The following is a 20,562-nucleotide window of genomic DNA, read 5'->3' on the forward strand; positions in this document are numbered from 1 at the left end:
TATATAAGAGCGAAGTGGTTGACACCCAGGAAGGAGTCAACGAGGCATTCTTGGACTATTATAGAACATTATATGAGGACAGAGGAGGGGATTAGAGAAACACTAAAAGACATGGAATTACCTAAGATTAGTGATGAAGAAAGGGAGGAACTAGACGCACCAATTACCCTGGAGGAATTAGAGGAGGTGGTAAAACAGCTGCCCACCTGCAAGACCCCGGGTACGGACGGATTCCCGGGCGAGTTTTACAAAATATATAAAGCAGAAGTACTCCCCCCTATGCTAGAGATGCTTAATGAGTCTTTTGAGAAGGGTCGGCTACCGGACACGCTCAGAGAAGCACTAATCGTGCCGCACCCCAAGCCCAACAAGCCAGGGCATTGCTGCGGCTCCTATGGGCCGTTGTCAATGTTGAACCAGGACAGCAAGATCTTGACGGCGGTCCTGGCTAATAGGCTACGAAGGTTCATCAGTAAACTGATACACCCGGATCAGACAGGTTATGTCCCCAACAGAAATATAACCCACAACCACAGGTGACTCCACCGGGTGATTGAAGAGGGAAACAGAAGCGATGGGGAAATGGCGGTGGTGTCCCTAGATGCAGTCAAGGCTTTTGATTCAGTGAGGTGGCCATGGTTGCTGGCGGCCCTGGAAGAATACGGGATGGGGCCGGGTTATGTTAGGTGGGCGAAATTGTTGTACAGTGAACCACTGGCCAGAGTACGCACAGGATCGATGATATCTGAGAGGTGGCAACTCAGTAGAGGCACCAGACAAGGGTGCCCCTGGTCCCCGATGTTATACATTCTGGCCCTAGAGCCCCTGGCAGTGTACCTCAGACAACAATATGACATGGTCGGTATTGAAGCAGGGGGTGAGAAACGCCTAATATCCTTATATGCTGACGATTTGCTACTGTATTTGAAATATCCAGAAGAAAATCTTCAGTATATTCTAGAGGTCATGGAAAAGTATGCAGAACTGTCCGGCATAGCGGTGAACCCCCAAAAATCGAGCATGTTCCCATTGGGGAGCTACATAGGAGTCCCTCTGGAACGGCTGCCAGTGTTGTCCGTACCTTGGGCGGCTGATTCCTTCCGCTACCTCGGAATAGATGTGTATCATACTGTGGAGGGGGAACACTTGCATAACACCGAGGTGGCTGTGAAGAAAATCCGCACAAATATGAAGTTTTGGGAGAAGCTGCCACTGGCGATGATGGGACGGGGGGCGATGCTCAAAATGGTGGTCCTGCCTAGGCTGTTGCATTTCTTCAGTAATATACCATACCTGATACCCAAAAAGTTTTTTGTCAAACTGAACAGCATGTGTAGGGACTTCCTGTGGCACGGCACTCGCAATAGAGTGGCGCTATGGAAGTTACAGAACTTCCATGATAGAGGGGGCATTAAGCTGCCGAACTTTGAGGCCTATTATGTAGCCAGTCAGTTGCAATATGTAACCAAATGGCTCTCTGATGAAGAAACTCCTGAATCTAGGCTGTTTGGGCAGGACTGCACCCCGTTTTACCTAAAAGAGATTATCTGGGTTCCTAGACTTGAAATGAAAGAACGCCCGGGTATGCTGTTGCTTGGGTGGAAGATGTGGGACAGAGTATGCCAACTGATGGAGAACCCGTGCCCGTGTTCCCCACAGGTGCCACTGGTTGCCTTGGCTAGGGGAGACAACCAGCTCAGGATGATAATCAGGACCTATTGGGAATCGGTTGGGCTGGCCACATTGGGAGACATATGGCAAGAAGGGGCTATTAAAGATTTCGAAGACCTGGGAGAAGAGACAGGCTTGCATGGAGGCCAATATGTCACGTATCTTAGGCTAGTGCAGACTATTCGCAAAACCTGGCCAGAGACTGTACTGGCGGAAGAACCAGACGCTCTAATGGGAACAATATATGACATATCGGTGGGAGGGCACGAGATCTCTAGACTATATGAGATGGTGATGACCCGGGTGGGGAAGGATTTGACTGATCTGAGGCTGGACTGGGAAGCGGAGGTGGGGGCACAGATGACCGATGGAATGTGGGAACGGACCATAGGATACCACAAGAAAGTGTCCAGAAATGCTAGATTGCAGCAGATACAGTTATACATAACGCATAGGCCTATATGACCCCGAAGAGAATATCTAAGTTTGCAAACGCAGGAAGACAAGCATGCCCAAAATGCGAGGAGGAAGACGCTGATATGACACACATGTTCTGGTCTTGCCCAGTGATTGAAGCTTTTTGGGGGGGAAGTGGCACGGAAACTAGCGGGTAAAGGGGTCCCGCTCAACATAGATACGGCCTGGGCCTGCCTGTTGGGAGGGTTTCCCAGACCATGGAACACTAAACACCTTGGGAAACTGAGGGACCTGGCATATGTGCTTGCTAAAAGAAGGATAGCCATGGGCTGGAAGCAATGCCACAAGCCACGGGTAGAGGTATAGTGGCGGGACTTGCAAAAATGGGCCGAGGCTGAAACGGTGGTGTGGCAGGAGGCATGTTGCAATTGCGGGGAGGAAGATGTAGGTAACCTGATGGCTTGGAGACTTAATAACAGGACTGTTTGGCACAGTAGTGGATCCTGCAGCTTCGGAAGGAAGAGATACCCAGCCACACGCAGCGGATACAGAACTAGAAATGCAAATAAGCTCTTGAAGGGGGGGATTTGGGGAGCAGTAATGAGCGTTAATTGATATTCATGAGTTTATTGTAAATAATGCTGCAAGTTTGGTTTGTATTGTTTATTTTTCAAAATAAAAATTTAAAATAAATAAATAAAAAAAATCTAACTAAAAAAAGACTCCTTAAGCCCTACCATATCATCACCCAGTCACCACGCAAAAACAACCAATCCATCCAACCCGAATCCGTTCAGGTTCAAAATATCTATCCTAGAAACTGAAAGGGTCATAGCCTCACTTAAACCATCAAATTGCAAAGGTGACAACTGCCCACCCCAAATAATTAAGGATGCTGCCAGGAACCTAGCCCCCTTTATAACCAAACTGATCAACGCATCCTTGTCCTCTAACACCATACCTAATAATCTCAAAGAATCTTGGGTCCTGCCTCTGCTCAAGAAGCAAACACTAGACCCCGCTATTCCCACCAACTACAGGCCCATCACTACAGTACCGTTCTTGTTAAAGGTAATAGACAGAGTAGCATACCTACAAATCCAGCAATACCTAGAAACCCACAAACTCTTAGGCACACACCAATCAGGCTTCAGACCACAACATGGTACGGAGACAGCTCTTATCGACCTAAAAACCCAGATCAATGACAAAAGGTAAAACCGCCATGTTACTCCTCCTCGACCTGTCGGCAGCTTTCGACCTGGTGGATCACACAGTCCTGGGCGAACACCTGGCCTCAGCGGCCCACTTCTCAAAAGAGGCCATAAACTGGATACAATCAATCCTAGACAACCGCACTATGAAAGTCTTCTCCTCAATAGCCTCAGCAGACCCCATCAGCATAACTTGCGGTGTGCCTCAGGGATCCTGCGTCTCCCCTACCCTCTACAACATCTTTACCAAGCCCCTATTTGACAAGTTGGACAGACTGGGTGTCTCATACACTAACTATGCAGACGACACCCAGATCCTCATACCCCTTTCGGGCAACTTTGACTCGGACACGGCCTTGGTAAACAAAATATATCTCAATATCTCATCATTCAGGCATGGATGGCCCTATGCCTGAACGATGAGAAAACTGAAATCCTGCTCCTTGGCTCCAACACTAACCTTAAAAAACTCTGCCCCAGCTACAAGGCGTTCAACATCAATGGTAATTTCATTCCAGCTGCCAAAACAGTGAAAACCCTAGGCTTTCACCTAGATTCAGCCTTGTCACTAAATAAACAAGTAAATTCACTAGCTTCCTCCACCGCTTACACCTGTGAGTTAATCAGAGCATGTAGGGCATTCCTTTCCCAAGCCAGTTGCATCATCATAGCTAATGCCCTAATACTCTCCAAACTTGATTATTGTAACGCCATGTACCTAGAAGCCAACAAACACATAATTAACAAACTACAAACACTGCATAATAATGCACTCAGAACAGCCCTCAACCTACCCTCCAAAGAACACATCTCCAACAAAAGAAGAGAACAAAAATGGCTCAAAATCTGCGACCGCATCGCACTCAAAACAGCATCACTTACCTTCAAATGCTTAAACAATGCAGCCCCCTCCTACCTCGCTGCCAGAATTATAAAAAAGACCTCCACCCGCCCCACCAGAACGATTAACTCCTTCCAACTCCAGGTCCCCAAATTCAGACAAAAGAAAACGGGCAGCAGTAGCTTCCCTGTCATGGCAGCCTTACATTGGAACACCCTCCCCCTCAACACCAGAGCCGACCAATCCTACCACAGCTTCAGGCGTAACATTCTCACATGGTTACGCTCCAATGATCCCCACGACTGATCATACCCACAGACTAAAGCCTATCAGAATGTATATATGTATATGCTGGCTTGTAATTACTGTATGTTAATATGTAAATATGTGCCTATCCTGTAACCAAGCTTTTATGTAACCTTATCTTCCTGCCCTCTGTTGCGCCCCGTTACCTCTGGCTTTTGCACGCCAAATAAACAAACAAACAAACATCCTAATCACCCTTGAATCCTTTTCAAATGAGAACATTCACTAAACAGTTACTTACGTCCTCAAATTCTCTCACACCAATTAAATCTGGCACTTACCTAAGAATTTACCTAGATACGAGGACAATTCCTTTTTATCCTTAGGTACCCTCATCTTTTCTATTGCTTCCACAGTGACACATTTTGGCTTTATACCTTCTGCAGACAATTCATGCACTATTTAACTTTCTTCAGTATAAATCTGTACTTATCTGTCAGACAGGCATCAGATATCTTCCCCAGCACCTCCTTCAACCGCACATCATGTTCCTCCACATCCTTACCCCACACCAGAATGTCATCCTGATAACAACATGTGCCTGGTAAGTCCTTGAGCAACTTTTTCATGACCCTCTGAAATACCCTGGAAGCATATACCAATCCAAAATGCATCTTTCTACAGTGGTATAGACCAAAAGGAGTTATAAATGAAGTTAGGTCCAGAGAAGCAGGTCCAGAGAAGCAGCTTAAGAAAGCCCTCGCAGGACAACGCTCCGGTGTTGAGCGACGCAGGTGACGCTGGCCGCCTATACACAGTACACTTCGCTACGTCCATGCTTCCGTGCCTACGACCGAGGTACGGACCCTCTGCGACAAAGCCCTCGCAGGACAAGGCTGCGGTGCTGAGCGACGCAGGTGCGCAGGCCGACTATACAGAGCACACTTCGCTACGTCCATGCTTCAGTGCCTATAAGAACCAAGGTACGGACCATCTGCAGCAAAGCCCTCGCAGGACAAGGCTGCAGTGCTGATCGACGCCAGAGATGCAGCCCAACTAAACGTAGCATGCTTCGCTACGTCCATGCTTCCGTGCCTATAAGAACTGAGGTACAGACCCACTGCGGCAAAGCCCTCACAGGACATGGCAGTGATGCTGAGCGACGCATGCGTTTGGCGACGATGGGGTTGCAGTGTAGACAGTGAGTGTGGATGACCTCACCCGTCTGTGTGCGGCCACTAGGTAAGAAGTTACGGGGACGTTTAGCTTGCTACACTCCATGCAACCCCCCTGACGTTGTGCCCCCTCACACTCTTGCATGCGCGTTGTTTTCCCCTTGCGACCCGTCTTCTGGCCCCCTTGGCTGACTCGCGCGCTCTCCCATTTTAGGCCGCATGTGCTAGCTCACATCTTAGGCTGGTGCTCCCTTGCATCCTAGGCCGAGCGTGCTCCCTCACATCCTAGGCCATGCGTGCTCCCTCGTATCCTAGGCCATGCGTGCTCCCTCGCAACTCTAGGCTGCTCGCACTCCACCTGGCCGTGCCCACCACCGCTTTCCCGTGGGCCCTCTCCTTCCTAGCCCCCTTCCCCTTTCCTAGCCCAGTACCCTGACCTATTGTATACTGTTCGCCACATTTATTGACTATATTGTACAGCCTGCATCTCTGCTGTGTCCATTCTTTAATTCTATGTTCTATTGGCAATTGGCTTTTGTCTGTGTATTGCATCTGATTTTCTGTCTTTGTTCTGTCCTCTGTGTGTCCTTCGTGTGCCCCTCCTCCTTCCGTGTCCCCTCCGCCCTAGTGATTCTCCCCGCCTGCCTTCTCTCTAGCGCTACTACTCCCCCTCCACTCTCCACTCTCCCTTCTTCCCCCTTCCCCACTCTTCCCTCTATGGTGCTCTCTGTCTCACCCATCTTCTCTAACTGCTTTTCTATCGACTGTCCTATCCTTCTCACTAGGTCTGGCTGGAAGAAGTTCAAAGGGGATATCCTGGTCTCCAACACATGCCTCCCTATTGCTGAAACTTACACTAGTGCTTCCTCCGGACAGACCCTTACCAACATCCTCTTTGTCGTTCCCTCTCCAGGCCTATGGACACCCATATGGTCTCTGCTCTCCCTCTCCTTTTTCCTCTTCAACCATTAATGGCGGCACCCGATGGGAGGCCCTCCTGGTTCACTTCCACAAGACCATCATTAATGTTGACCTAAACGGCACCGTCTTGGTCCAAGGCCCTCAGGCCAACCTCCTCCTTTTTGATAGCTGCTACCCGCACCTTATCCACTTCCTTTCTTCTCCTGCTGTGCCCTCTTTCCCCTCTCTGGCTCCTCTGCATCCTGCATCCTCCATCCACTGCCACCACTACGGCTGCCTCTGCTGCTTCTCCAGCCACCCTGTTGCCTCCTTCCTCCGCCACCCCTCTGGCACCCACCTCCTCCTTGGCATTTCCTCCTTGGCGGATCCTCGGGCGCCTAAAAAACTTCCGCAGGGCGTACATCTGACCTGTACCCCTCCATGGAAGTCCTTCAAAGGGGGAAACCTGCTCCACATTGCTACTCTCAACTCTCGCTCAGCTGTCAAACACTGCTCTGACATCGGCTGCCTCCTGGAAGAACTCGATCTAGATGAACCATCAAGGACCACATCGACACCCTTGGCAGATTTCCGCAATCATTCCTTTGCCACTGCAAACTTCCCCTCCCCTCTCAGGGACCCCCTCCTAAAAAAGCCCTCTGCCGATCTTTCCTCTCCGGCTAACTATCGCCCCGATCTCCATCACTTTTTTCCCGGCCAAACTCTTGGAAATGCTGGCCATCTCCCAGCTTAATCTGCACACTGAATCTGTTGGTTTTCTCACCCCCTACACTCCTCCCCCACAGGATGCACTCTCACAGCAGCGTAAAGTCTCCAGGGCACTGTGTCCCCTACCAGATACCTCAGGCCTTTTGCCCTGGTCTGCGCTCCTCGTCCGGCCTTTCGCATGTTGCGGGACACTACAGCTGATCATCAAAGAGGCGCTGGCTGGGCCAGCTGTACTAAATCCCATCTTCGTCGCCAGTATTAAATTCAAATATCACCCGGACACAGTAAGAGTGAATAACAATTTTTAGTCAGCAGCTATGAAGAGCAGCACCCCACCCTTCACAACTCAGCCACAGTCTCCCCGCAAACATAAACTTTCTTTTAAAAACCTATAAGCTTAGCGACTATGCAAGACAAGTCCATTATGGAATGAAGGCTTCAATGATGATGATGATTCAGTGAGCACACACCTATATACAGAACATAACTATATACATGCATAACAATATAACAGTGCATGCCACCATATAACATTTAAAGGTACTAATGGTAAGGTCATCCATTCTGTGCACCTGCCAGCCTTCCCCAACAAACACCCTGAATCTCCACAAGATAACCTTGAAAGCAAAAATACCAGTACAGGGCGGAGGATCGCTGTCCCACTTGCTGTTCAGCGTTCTCTGCCAAATCGGCTGGAGCACCCTGGAGTACAAAAGTGAAGCGATTCCAATTGCATCCATGAGCTGCATATAACAGGTAATAAGTCAGAACGCCCAAAATGCTATTGTGCTAGTGTAATACTCGCAGTTATCTGCTGCTGGTAAGATAAAAGTGGTTTGCCTTTCAATGATAAACTCCCTAATCAGTCCTTCTGAAATACTAGCATCCATAACCTGTAACAGAGGACATATGTTTGCTTTCTGCATTCACAGGCCCAGCACCACAGACACCTATGCTACTTACACTATGTTGAGAAATCCAACAGGCAAAAACACTGGAAAATTCCCACACACAAGCAACTAGCAGTTTTGATGACGGAGGATCTCTGCACAAGAAGTGAAGAAGAGGTGGGAAGCCTCCCGACATAGGCTCAAAGGTAGAAGACCCTTCAGCATATTCAAGGAACACCACTGTTTGGCTGCAAACAGAAATTTGGAAATAGAAATACTCTTTTAAACTCTTAAAGGGCTGCAAGATTTAACAGGATTTTAACTGCTCTGCCAGACTCCTCTTATTTATGCTTAATCTGGCAAAAACAGACTTCCTTCTATTTGCATCAACTAAACACTGGCTTTGTCATGCCTTGTTTCAAAAAGGCAAAAATTACAGATAAAAACGGTTACAATATTTTATAATACCAGCAGTGTGTGATTTGAAGCGTGATGGCGATTCAATGCCAAAACCAAGGGGTTTGGCCAAGGACATCAGGTTAGATCAAACGCTGAAAACATAGAAAGGACAAAGCCAGGAATGGATTTAAGGATGTGAAATTGAAGAGATGATTGGTGATTCCAACAGTCTGTAAGTAGGATGTTTCTGCAGATTCATGCTTGACTGCGTTTACAAAAAAGGAGTGTTTCCACAATGACTGTATATCCTCTATTCAGTCATGGTGTGCTCCCGCTTTCCCCTTCTCACTCTGGTCACCCTCCCTTGGCCCCATGCCTAACATCCACCGGTGAGGCCAAAAACCTTGGGGTCATCTTCGACTCCACTCTCTCCTTCTCCTCTCACATTTCTGACATCTCAAAAAAGTCTAACTATCAACTACACCTCCACATAGGCACTCTACCTTTTCTCACTTTCCTCCAGCAGCTCATTGTATCCAGAGCCTTAGTTCTCTCCAGGCTGGACTACTGCAACAGCCTCTTCCTCAACCTCCCTGCTTCTGCCCTCCACCCTTTGCAACTCATCCAGAACAGAACCGCGAGACTTATCCTTGGCCTCAAGCCCAGGGACAGCAAATCTCGGTGCTGAAATCCATTCACTGGCTCCCTTTGGCTGCAAGGATCAAATCAAGACCCTGTGCATTGTCCACAAGGCTTTCTGGGGCCTGGGACCCACCTACCTTCAGCTTATCCCAAATAAGGATTCAGGTCATTGACGTTGTGTTGAAAACAAATCCTCATGAAGACATTGACACCAAAATTGGACAGAAGAGAGACTTACTGGATAGACCGCCTCGGCTCCCTCACCCCCAAAGGGATGAACGAGGAAATTAATTTCCAATGTTGTATTTGATAGCTCCTATTTGCAAAGATTGACTTACTACTATGTGCCTTTTTCTTGTGTATCCAGTATCCGCCTATTTCGAATATAGTATTTCCAATTATTACACCCCAATTTTTACACCTCTACCATTCCATTTAATCATTCACAGTAATCCTTCCTGGTTGGGACGCACAGTCCATTGTGATTCCCTTTTTATTTACATGTGCATGTCATTTAATATATGTTACACACAGTGCAGTGCATTATACAGTGTGTAGGATCGCCTCAAAACATTGAGCCATCCACACCACTGCACACTCAATTTTGGTATACCCCCAGTTTGGGCATCCGGGCTTGGAACCTCCCTTTAGGATTGCCCTCATTATTTACACTTTCAGTGTAGTCCTGGGCACATGTATGCATACACACGCTATCTTAAGTCATTGCCACGCTGTCCCTGTTATATTCCGACCTCTCCGTTTCCACGGAGGGGCCGGACTGCTAATCAACGTGGGCGGAGTCGCACCAATGGGTGTGTAACTCTGCGCCACTTGATTGACACTTTTACATACGTTTCTTGTCCCAATGCACTTCCTTGTGATTCTATGTGTACCGGCCATGTTATTTACTTTTCCATACACAACAGTTCAGTCACCTATAGAGACTGATCCGTCCCGATCCCTCCGGTCCCAGGAAGGATCGAGAATCGAGACGCTGCGGTCATGGCCACACCCCCCTGGTGTGCTGCGTGTCGGCATCCCATCAGTCTCCATTGTAACGTTTAAGAACGTGCACAGGCGCATGCCGCCGCACAACCTCGATTCACTGCCTGCAACCCGCAGCTGCAAGTAAGCGTTCACTTTACCCTGTGCAAGCACTGACAAGCTACGCAGTGATAGGAATTTCTCAATCGCTTACATATCGGTTATATTTGTTTAAATTCCACAGCCTGAAATCGAATGCAATTTGCACACACTGATCTCTTACATGAGAGTCTTTTGAGATTTGCTGTTCGATCCGGACACTAAGGTACAAATATTTTTTGCATTCTCTCCATCACCTTTGACAATGTACGTTTGTAAGTGTATTTCACCACTGTTTATGCCTGCGCTCCATTTGTTTAATTCTAGCGTTCTGAATCGTACGTATCCAGTACATATATTTCTCTCTCACAAGAGATCACAAAGATTAACCTCTTGATTTGAACGTTAAGATACAGATTCCGTTTTCCTTTTTACTGCCATTTGTACACACATTTGTGCATTCCGCCATGTATGCTTGGCGCTATGACCTTATTCTTTTTGCATTTCTTCCATGTATCTCTGCGTACGTATGCTTTATTGATCATCATGCTATTTTGTTTCACCATGGACATTGTATAATGCACCTACTCTTGTGGCCGAATTATGTCGAATTTGCTAAACATGTTGTACCTATACTTTCTAGCCCTGATGACGGAGTTTTCACTCCGAAATGCATTGGCATTAGTGCTCTTTGAATGAGGCAACTACTGGCCTATTTTACTATTGATTTTTTAAACTTTTGCTTTTTTTTTTTCACCAAGTAAAATCCATGACTGAACTTTGTTCCACCTCAAGTATATGTTCACAAGAAATTAACAGAATGGATATCCTCATACCTATCTTTCTATAACTTTTGGTAGCTCTGCTAGGGGTACAGCTTGAGAGCCCAGATTTTTCACTTTGCAGTTTTTTGGATACTGGTGTCTTGGGATCTTTTATGCCAGTCAGCGCCTCAGAATTTGGGTTACTTGACCAATGAAGACCATATCACACTGAGTATCAAAGTCATTTGGTTGTGCCCACCTCTCTTCTTGACCATTTCTGCAACTTGGATTTAATCTTAATTTTTTGGAGTGGGACCAAGCCCGATCTGCAAATGGTCATTTTCCCTTTTGTAATGGCTTTGCAGGCAAAGAACGATGGTCTGGGGGGTTGCCCAGTGCAATGCTAGATGTTAAGATTAATTGTAAACATTCCAGCCATCACCTCTTTTGTTTTGCTGTAGTCACCCCAAGTGAGACAGTTATTCCCAGACGTGGGTCCTGCGTCTGCTGGATCTAGAGACCCAAGCTACTCCTCGCTGATGAGGCCAAACGAGGCTGAAATATGTTTGGCGGAGTCTTGTGCAGAAGGGATGTGACCAAGCAGTTTGGGCTGGACTACCACTCTTGGTGTGGGACCAAGCCGATTTGCATATGGTCTTTCACCTTTTGCAATGGGTTGCTGGCGAAGAACAATGGTCTGGAGGGTTGCACAGAGCAATGCCAGAGGTTAAGATTAATTATAAACCAACCAGCCATCACTTCTTGTTTTGCTATGTTCCTTGCTGTGACCATCCCTTGGCATCCTCAGCAGCTGCCCTGCAGGCGCAGCAGAACAGGTTCAAAGGTCATATGTACATTTCTCTGGAAAACAAACTTTCAACAGAGATGACTTCTTAACTGTATGCACCTCTGGTTCAAAAATATAATGGTGTATCCCACCAACCTGCTGGCAGGTTAATATCTAAATATAAGCAATGTCTAGGTTTGACATGTTGACTACTGAGAGTACACAATTATACAGCCACGAGCATTTGATGTAATGTATTGTCAGCTCTGTGAACAGCGAGTCATTCATGATGGGGCTTGGTGTGTATTAAGATGTATGGGCTTGGTGTACCCACAACAACCATGTTACGACCAGGACAGGAAGCCTTCGCTTTGACCCCCCCCCCCCTGAGAAGGCTTGTCAACTTCCTCCAGAGAACAGGAATGCTACTTGGAAGGTCCCATGCAAACCGGTGCTTCAAGATATTCCAGTCACTAACCTGGCCACTTCACACCAGGGTGCGGATTACTGGAGACCTTTTGATGCAGGCAGAGAGAGGAAGGGGTCAGAGATAGAATAGCCCAAAGGAGAGCTTCAGATGGGTCCCAACATGTTGGATTTTGCTAGGGCTTCCAAACTTCCTGTAAACTAGGTCCTATAAGTATGAATCAGAAGAGAAAGTACACTTGTTACAGCAGCCAGCATCGTACCCTTAACATGCCAACATGGACCAATCCAGTGTTGCATTTTGCCTATGTAAGGGGTGGAGACCCTTCACTTAGTTGATTCATCTTTGGAACACTTTTCTCCTGGAACTCTGCTGGGGCACATTCTGTTCCCCAGTCCACTGAAAGAAGTAAAGACAGAGAGCTTCAAGAAAGGCAAGTTCTTCCACCCAAACCATCCCAAGGACCTATGTGAGATAACAAGCTGGCTGTACAAGGCAAAGTGCAACTGAGACACTGGTACCCAGAACCTGCTCCTAGCAAGCGCAAAGCCCAGAAAGTAGCCTAAAGCCCGATTACCACCTACAGGTGATTTTCGCGCCGGCTGAACCGTGCCCGACTCACATCAGTCCGCTATAGGACCTGCGGTGCGGCCTTTGGCCCTTCAAATATGTTGAATTACATGATCATTGAACCGCCCAGACTCAATTTGTAGAAGCACATCACATTGAACCGATCACCGGCTCAACTCTGTGCAAGCAAACAACTAGAAGCATCTCGACTGCCAACTCTATCCAACTGAAGCATTGTCTCGACATCAACTGAGCCCGCAGGAAAATATCAACTCTGACTTAGATGTAGCACAGAAATGGCTACCATCAAGGTGATTGACTATGCCCTTCAATCCTGGATGATGACCACCTTTGCCTCCTGGTCATTGACCTCTCAACAACATTCGACAAAGTAGACCACAGACACTAACCGACAATCTACACAGCCGCATGGGGATCAGCAAGATCAATGCTGGTCAAATAGCACAGCGAGCTGAGCGCTCGTTTCTGACATCTGTGTAGCCTGCTAATGCAGGTTTGAATCCCTGCAGAGCCGACTCAGCCTTTCATCCTTCCGAGGTCGATAAACTGAATACCATGTGGTGAGTAATAATATCAACTGTTATTACAATACTCTGATTCCCTCGGGTGAGCAAGCGTTATATAAAAACTGGTATTAAGATCACCCTCAGCTGGTTCAAATCCGAGCTTGCTAATTGCCACCAGTTCATACAAATGGATTCCTCCAAATAACCAACTTTACCCATCATCTGTGGAGTCCTGCAAGTATCCATCCTCTCCCACCGATCTTCAATCTTTACATGGTACCGCTCAGAACCCTCTTCGATCCACACAACATTCACATCCACCAATTACATGTATCTCTACCTCAGAACATCCTCCATCGAAGACATCCACTGGGCCATGTCCTGCCTCACAGTGATCCAGTCATGGAGTTCTAGTGCTTACCCGAAGCTCAACCTCTGTCCAAGACTGAATTCCTACTGACCAATAATACTCAACACCCTGATATCCAGATGTGGCTATCTGCTATGAATGTTGGGGGCTTCATACCCCCGTTGGCCACCTGCGCCAAGTCCCTTGGGTTTGACATAGACAGACACCTCTCCGTCAAACAGCCCATAGAAAGTAACACACAAACGGCTTGGTACCAACTTTCTCTCCTGTGGAAAAACAACTTTAAGCCTAGGTCCTCTGCCACCTAGATGGGATGTGCCTGCGACAACCCTGGCATCCCTGAGATGTGTCCTACATGCTGCACCAGGACTCTGCAAAATTGATCACATCACCCTGACCCTCATCAAACAGCACTGGCTATCATCTTCAAATCCTGCTGCATCACCTACAAGGCTGTCACCCTGAAGTCCCCAAGCTACCTCAGGACATGTGCTGACTTGAAATCCACCAGTGCAGAAAGGAAAGACAGACCTTCTCCGTCTACACGCCAAGACGCTGGAACCGCCTCAACATAAGACTCGCCCCCTCGTTTTTACAGTTCAGGAAGGAATTCAAGACCTTGCACACCATCCACTCCCTACCATACCTGACACTGGGTGATCTCCTCCCCTGTTTGCTTTACTTCCAAATTGCTGGCCAACCCCCCTCACTGTTAGCTCCCCATTCACTTGTTTCTCTGATTCCCCCACTGTATACTTCTATCCATGATTCCCAATGCTAGGTCTGCCCTCAATAAATACCCTAATAATAGTCAACTTGGACTGTCAACGCGACTCACCATTGGAAAAATGCAGCTCGACATCAGTAAATTGCCTAGAAGCATGGTTGAAGCTGTTAGGCCCCACAGACCAGAAACTCACAAAAGGTATATGAAGAGGCTCTGTTCCTCTGTATCTACGTATGGAGAGACATCTTCGTTAACTGACATTTTTCTGCTATAATCTTTGCCCGATTACCCCTTTCCACCAACGCAGAGTGCCCCTTCATTTTAAAGTCTGCTTTCGCTGTGTTTTCCCCTACAGGGGTGGGCCAGTGGTTTTTATAGTAGTTTTGCATGGTTTTATGTTAGTTTAATTAAAGATCCTATTTTTAAAGAACCTTGGATGGACATGTTTTTATTTTGATAGCACAGTACTATTGTGTTTGGATTACTTCTGTACCGGGTCACACCACTTCTGAAGAGTACAGCCTGCCTTCTGTCCAGGTTACCAAAAGAGGCAAATACCTATTGTGCCAAGCCCGTTTCACCTTTATGATTGGGACCACTGCTAGTTTAGCAGTGGCATTGGGTACCTTAGCCACTACTCCTCCCTGTACTCCTACAGAGTAGTAGTAATTTGATCACACTTTATTTTCAATTAACTAGTTTAAACTAAACTGGTTAAGCAGGAACAACAATATAATTACATACTCATGGATACATCCCTCTGACGCAAACAACTGAAGCCCTATAAGGGCAACAGAGCTACTTGGAAGAATATATTATTAAATAGTATACACAATGGCAACTTCTATAGAAAAAGGTGAAAAAAGGTGCAGTCTACAACGAAGAAAGATGTTCTAACCAATATCAGTATGCTGTTTAAAATGAGTTCCTTTTTAAATCAGAATAAGCTGGAACTTTAAATAAAAACCCATGCCAATGAATCGCCAGTAACATCTACGTTAAATCTGGACATCCTTCCTCCAAGAACAGATATGAATCCTCAGGAATGTCAACGAAAAATAAATACAACTGTTTTCGCGAAAATACTTAACCATTGATATGATATTGCATTTATAACGTGCCTATACACAAGTGTTTCAAGGCGCGACGAGGCAAGGGAGGGGGAACAGAGGGAAGACAGACAACGATCCTACTAGGCCAGGTGTCATTCAGATCGCGCGAGTGCCTGGGAAAGAGGACAGTGCAGTACATGGGATAAGAATAAATAACAAGTAGAAGTACGGCCAGCAGGTGGCAAGGGTAAGTGCAGACAACATGTGTCAAGTACTGGTAGTGGGACTGTAGGGATACAGAAACAGTCCCCATGTTCGGGGGTTGCCAGGAAGGCAGTGCAGGTGTGTGACTGGCAGGAGGGGTGGGGGCCTGGACCCGAGATCAGAGGGTGGCCAGGTAACCAGTGCAGTTTAGGTTTCAGCCAGGAAGTCAGCAGGGGAGAGGAGGAGAAAAAGCAGAAGCAAAGAGAAAGGTTTTGAGGTGCTTCCAGAACCGATGGTTCTCCTCAAGTTTCAGGGAGGCCATTCCAGAGGGAGTACCAAGCCCAAGAAAGATCTACCACCAACTCGTTGCTTGGAGAAGCGACTGACCCTGAGGGAGTTGGAGGCAGATGAACATAGAGCTTGAGAAGGAAGATATTTAGGAAGAGAGAGATGGAGGTATTGAGGCCCCAGGCCCCAGAAGGCCTTGTGGACAATGCAGAGGGTTTTGAACTTAATCCTCGCAGCCACATGGAGCCATTGCAGAGACTTCAGTCCTTGAGAGATACGATCCCCGGGCTTGTGGCCAAGGACAAGTCTCGCAGTCCTGTTCTGGATGAGTTGCAGAGGGTGGAGAGTAGAAGCAGGGACATTCAGAAAGAGGCTTTTACAATAGTGAAGCCTAGAGAGAACAGAGCTCTGGAGACGGTGAGCTTCTGGGGGAAGGATAGGAAATGAAGAATACCTCTGAGGAGGTGCAGCTGGTAGTGTGACTTCTTAGAGACATCAGAGATGTGAGGACAGAAGGAGAGTGTGGAGTTGAAGAGGACCCCGAGGTTTTTAGCCTCACAGGTGGGAGCAGGTAGGGGGCCAAGAGAGGCTGGCCAGAGAGTGACAGGAAAGGAGGGAGCCGGTGTGCCGATGAGGAGAATCTCGGTCTTACTGGCATTAAGGCAAAGATCATTGGCGGCACACCACTCCTGGATGGCGGACAGGCAGTCGGAGATGAGAGAGGGAGAAGGGGTGGCTGAGGGTAGCCTGAAAATGAGCCGAGTGTCATCCGCATAGCAATGGAAGTTGGGGCAGAGCGCAGCAATGCGGTGGGCAAGAAGTGTCAGGTATTGGTTGAACAACCAGGTTAATCTACGACAAAGGAATGCCAAAGTCTCGGAAGAAAACATGGGTCTTTTGGCTGTGGTTATTTTCCAAAAGACAATAACTGCTGTTATACACCATGGCATGATGTGTGGATGGGGTAGCGTGGCATAAAACATGTGAGGATAAACGGAAAAGCTCTAATCCGATACCTGGTGCACTCAGCAACACATCTCTACTAACTCATTATCAGAACATGCCGGATGCCGCAATATCCTCAAGAGTACCTCTAATTCGTATCTTAATGCCCTCAGAAGGATCAGTTGTAACCTTGTGTCCTACGAAACGCCCCATATAAATCGGTGCCCTGGGCAGCCTCGCCATGTAGACACAGTTGCCCTTTTTCTACACTGTATCCCACCGTAGCACTTCCACTTCTCGTGCCTCAGTGCACCTAGAAGCACCTGTCATGGCACATTTCGGGCAGGCACACCTCACGCACCCCAGTGCCAATAACAGCTCTTCTGGTAACCTCTTTTCCCACCATAGCCCAAGCCAGATCACTTACCGGAGGTGATCCCCGTACTTTGGGATGATCTACCTCCCCCAGTGCAGCACCCATTTCAAAATGTTTATGGGCACCTTTGTCCAGTTTGATCGTGTTACTGCAAAAGTGAACAAGGCAAGGTTAACGCCGGTTCTGATTCTGATACTTAAAACCATACAGTGACACAATGTGGGTGCTAATACGCGTCAAATGTAGTGTTTTGTCTAAATTAGGCCCTGTCCCGGTACCCCTTCACGGGGACTCACTTGAGGTGGTCCAGAGAGTGGATGCTGCGGGACGAGCGCCCGGGGCCGCTGCTTGAGCCCCAACTCCGTGACCTTCCGAACATGTCGGGTGCCTCCAGGTCCGATTACTGCATCGCCCGGTCCTGAAAAGGTGACAAGTCAGGGATGTCCCTGTACATAGGACAAACACAACAAGCACTCTCTGTCAGCAGCAATTCATCTCCAGCAGGTGAATTCTGGGAATTGTTGTTTTCTTCGATAGATGCGACGCGAAATAAGAGCGTCCATCAGGAAAGGAAACGTCAAACCTGGTATGAACTACAAGTCCCGGTGTGCTTTGCGGTTGAGGCCAGCCCTGCGCAATAGAAACGGTGTCATTTGGTGACAAGGAGAAAGGACTTGTGCTTTACGTCTGGTATGGGCCTTAGTTAATATGGTGGCCATCCTAGAACAGACATTTACAGTTTTAAACAACGAAAGCAGGATAAGAATCAAGATAAAAACGAAATACTCTATTAAAGTATAATATTTTAAATAAAAGTATTCAGCATGTCAAATATTTTCGTAAAAAATAGGTACTATACATTTGTAAAAATCTTAATATTTTAGAAAATTCCGAAAGAATTTTAGTCTAACATTAATGTCATTTGTATTCATTTTTTTTAAGGAAACATTTACATGTTGTTTTACTTATGGTTTCCTATGTATAGAAACCATTCTGATAAGATTATTTTCAATGTGAGGGGCGCGATTCCGCTTTAGAGAGTGAAGAGGTGCCTGAGCCTGAAACACACCGTAATCTGTTGTATATATTGGCGGACATTTTAGAGTGGAATTCGTTTTACACAAAATATTACGAAATCTAAGGAAAAATCAGCCGACCCTTGCAGTATTTAAGACTGTTTTTGTATCGATATTATAGCGAGAACTTATTTCAATTACCATGATTTCAATCGGCTACATTTAATAAAAAGGTTTTCCAGACATTTCTTATTCTCGACGCTTTGTCAAGAAATTACTAATGCTCTATTACAATTCTGCTTTTCCGTTGCTTTTCCATTGTAAGCAAAGAAAAACAAGACAGGAGAGCGTTTCCCGACCATCTTACTAATGCTAGTGTCCAGGTCACCAATGATTGGGAAACGCTCTCCTGTCTTGTTTTTCTTTGCTTACAGTGCCGCTCAATGCGAAAACCCCCGCCTTCTCCCCCGGCCTGTCAGAACTGGTGCCGCAGCTTCGGAGTGCGGACCAGTAAAGAAAGCAGGAATTGCAGGAGACATGCGAGAAGGCAGTCGGCCCCGTTACAGTCTCGGTATGTACAGAACGCCCACATCCTCAAATGTGACAAACTGAGTCTCTCGGGTTTTATTTAAGTCGGCTGTTTAGCCCCTGCACACTGAAGGTATATGTTATGGGATTAGGCATGCCTAGTTATTGCACTGCAGAGGCGGAAGTGCAGTTCTTTCAGCACCCCTTTGTTAAGGTCTTCTGTATGTTGCATGCTACTGCGTTATGCCTCCAAGTTTGGATATGTTTTTACACACATGTGATAAACGGACTGCATCTCTTTCCCGAGTTATGCTGGAATAACGTAATTTTATAGCAGCAGATAACCAATTCCGTTAAAGGTCCAGTGCAGTTTCCAAATCTATGTGAGTTCCTTTTTGATTATTGTTATAACATTTTGCCTGTTTTCTGGGTGTTGCCGTCCGTTACCACCCCCACCGTGCTTTAAAGGCATACTGTGTGCTATAGTTTAATGGATGTCTGTCAGTATCTGCCACTGATATCTGCAAAATGTTTGGCCGGTGTAGGTAAAAAAAAAAAGTAGAAATACTCTTGTTTTATTTTATGTAGCACCCACCTCCTTGCTGCTTGTTAGCACTTTGACAATTAATCATTCAGCAGTGCCAGAAGTTTCGGACAGCTGCAGTAAACGGAGCAAACATATCTGCCCCCCACAGCGTCCCCTGGGGTCCTGAACCCCAAGTTCCTGAGGGAGTTCAAAATCACAAATTACCTTTCCTCGAGAATTGGGTACCTGGGTAGCATACAATTCAAATGAGAGCTGCTTTCTATGTGCAACTCTATCTCGGTGCCTTACCCTGTTCCTGTTCTTTTAAGGGATTCAGTGATGTTGTGAAATCCTCTTACAGTACAGTCCTAGTCTCTTAGAAACTGTCTGGTAACTACAGCACGGCAGCGAGTTTGGGAAGGGGTAGTACATTACCAGTATCTTACCTCTCCCTTACTGTGCTACAGTAACAGCATTATGCTAAGTGCCTAGGAGGGTGAACCCTTAATGCAGGGGTGGGCCAAGTACCACACAAGTCCCATACAGTGGGCTGAAGTGTACATGGCAATGAGTAGGTGGCTAGGCACATCAGTGTGCAAATTAGTTACAAAAAAATTGTATGTAAAAGAATTCTCGCGCTATTTTTCAAGCAATTCACGTGGTGTGTCCTTTTTATGAAAGGCTTGAGATATAGACCGACCTTCCAGGATTTTGCGGCATGAAATGGCACATTTTGCAGCATGAAATGGCAAATATTGTGGCACAAACCTTTTATTTATTGCAGGTTTTTTGCGGGGCATTTTTTATTAACTGGCGGGTTTAAGATTGCCACATTGCAGGAAAGAGGCAGAGTGCAAGGCTACAAGATAGCCAGGGTATCATTATTATGTATCTTTTGTATTAATTTAATAGGAAAAGACCCAGATGTCTCTGGCTTGGCAGAACAGTGTTTGATTTGGCTACATTTTTGGTTTAATGTGCATGCCTATTTAATAGTATGAAAAAGAGGAGAGGGGGGCACTCCAGTTCCCTGCACAGTTAACCTACTCAGCCACTGGTGTTCTTCTCCTACCGGTTTCTGTGCTTTTCACATTGTCAGGGAGGCAGTCTTAGCTTGCAGCTCACAGCAAGTGCAGGTGTTAACAATCAATGTTGATTCTGCTGCAAGGACTTCTGGTAGCTGTAGTCATCAGGTTTGCAAGGAACAAGCCCACATTTAATAGTATTAACTAAATTGATCATTATCAG

General features: G+C 46.7%; 2 protein-coding genes across 10 annotated transcripts in view; one reads left to right on the forward strand and one right to left on the reverse strand.

The window, feature by feature from the left end:
- The window catches only part of CLEC16A (C-type lectin domain containing 16A), a 1,932,649-nt gene extending 1,914,766 nt beyond the window's left edge, over window positions 1–17,883 (reverse strand). For 2 of the 3 annotated variants that reach the window (XM_069647805.1, XM_069647807.1), the window contains exon 1: window positions 17,541–17,829. In XM_069647805.1, the coding sequence (XP_069503906.1) occupies window positions 17,541–17,623 (83 nt within the window). In that variant the 5' untranslated portion in view covers window positions 17,624–17,829. Of the gene's footprint in view, window positions 1–17,540 lie in introns of all 3 variants that reach the window. The other variant, XM_069647806.1, reaches the window with a different exon arrangement.
- Window positions 1–20,562, forward strand: part of DEXI (Dexi homolog) — a 272,427-nt gene that overhangs the window by 69,146 nt on the left and 182,719 nt on the right. The window contains exon 1 of one of the 7 annotated variants that reach the window (XR_011303286.1): window positions 18,621–18,831. The exons of 2 other annotated variants lie outside the window; for them this stretch is intronic. The gene's annotated coding sequence lies outside the window, so the exon portion shown is untranslated. Of the gene's footprint in view, window positions 1–18,620; window positions 18,832–18,900; window positions 18,922–19,150; window positions 19,172–20,562 lie in introns of those variants that run through there. 4 more of the 7 variants (XR_011303287.1, XM_069647808.1, XM_069647811.1 and 1 more) reach the window with 4 other exon arrangements.

The sequence above is a fragment of the Ambystoma mexicanum genome, chromosome 2q (genome assembly GCF_040938575.1).
Source record: "Ambystoma mexicanum isolate Mex_15411 chromosome 2q, UKY_AmexF1_1, whole genome shotgun sequence".
In the NCBI taxonomy this organism is placed as follows: Eukaryota; Metazoa; Chordata; class Amphibia; order Caudata; family Ambystomatidae; genus Ambystoma; species Ambystoma mexicanum.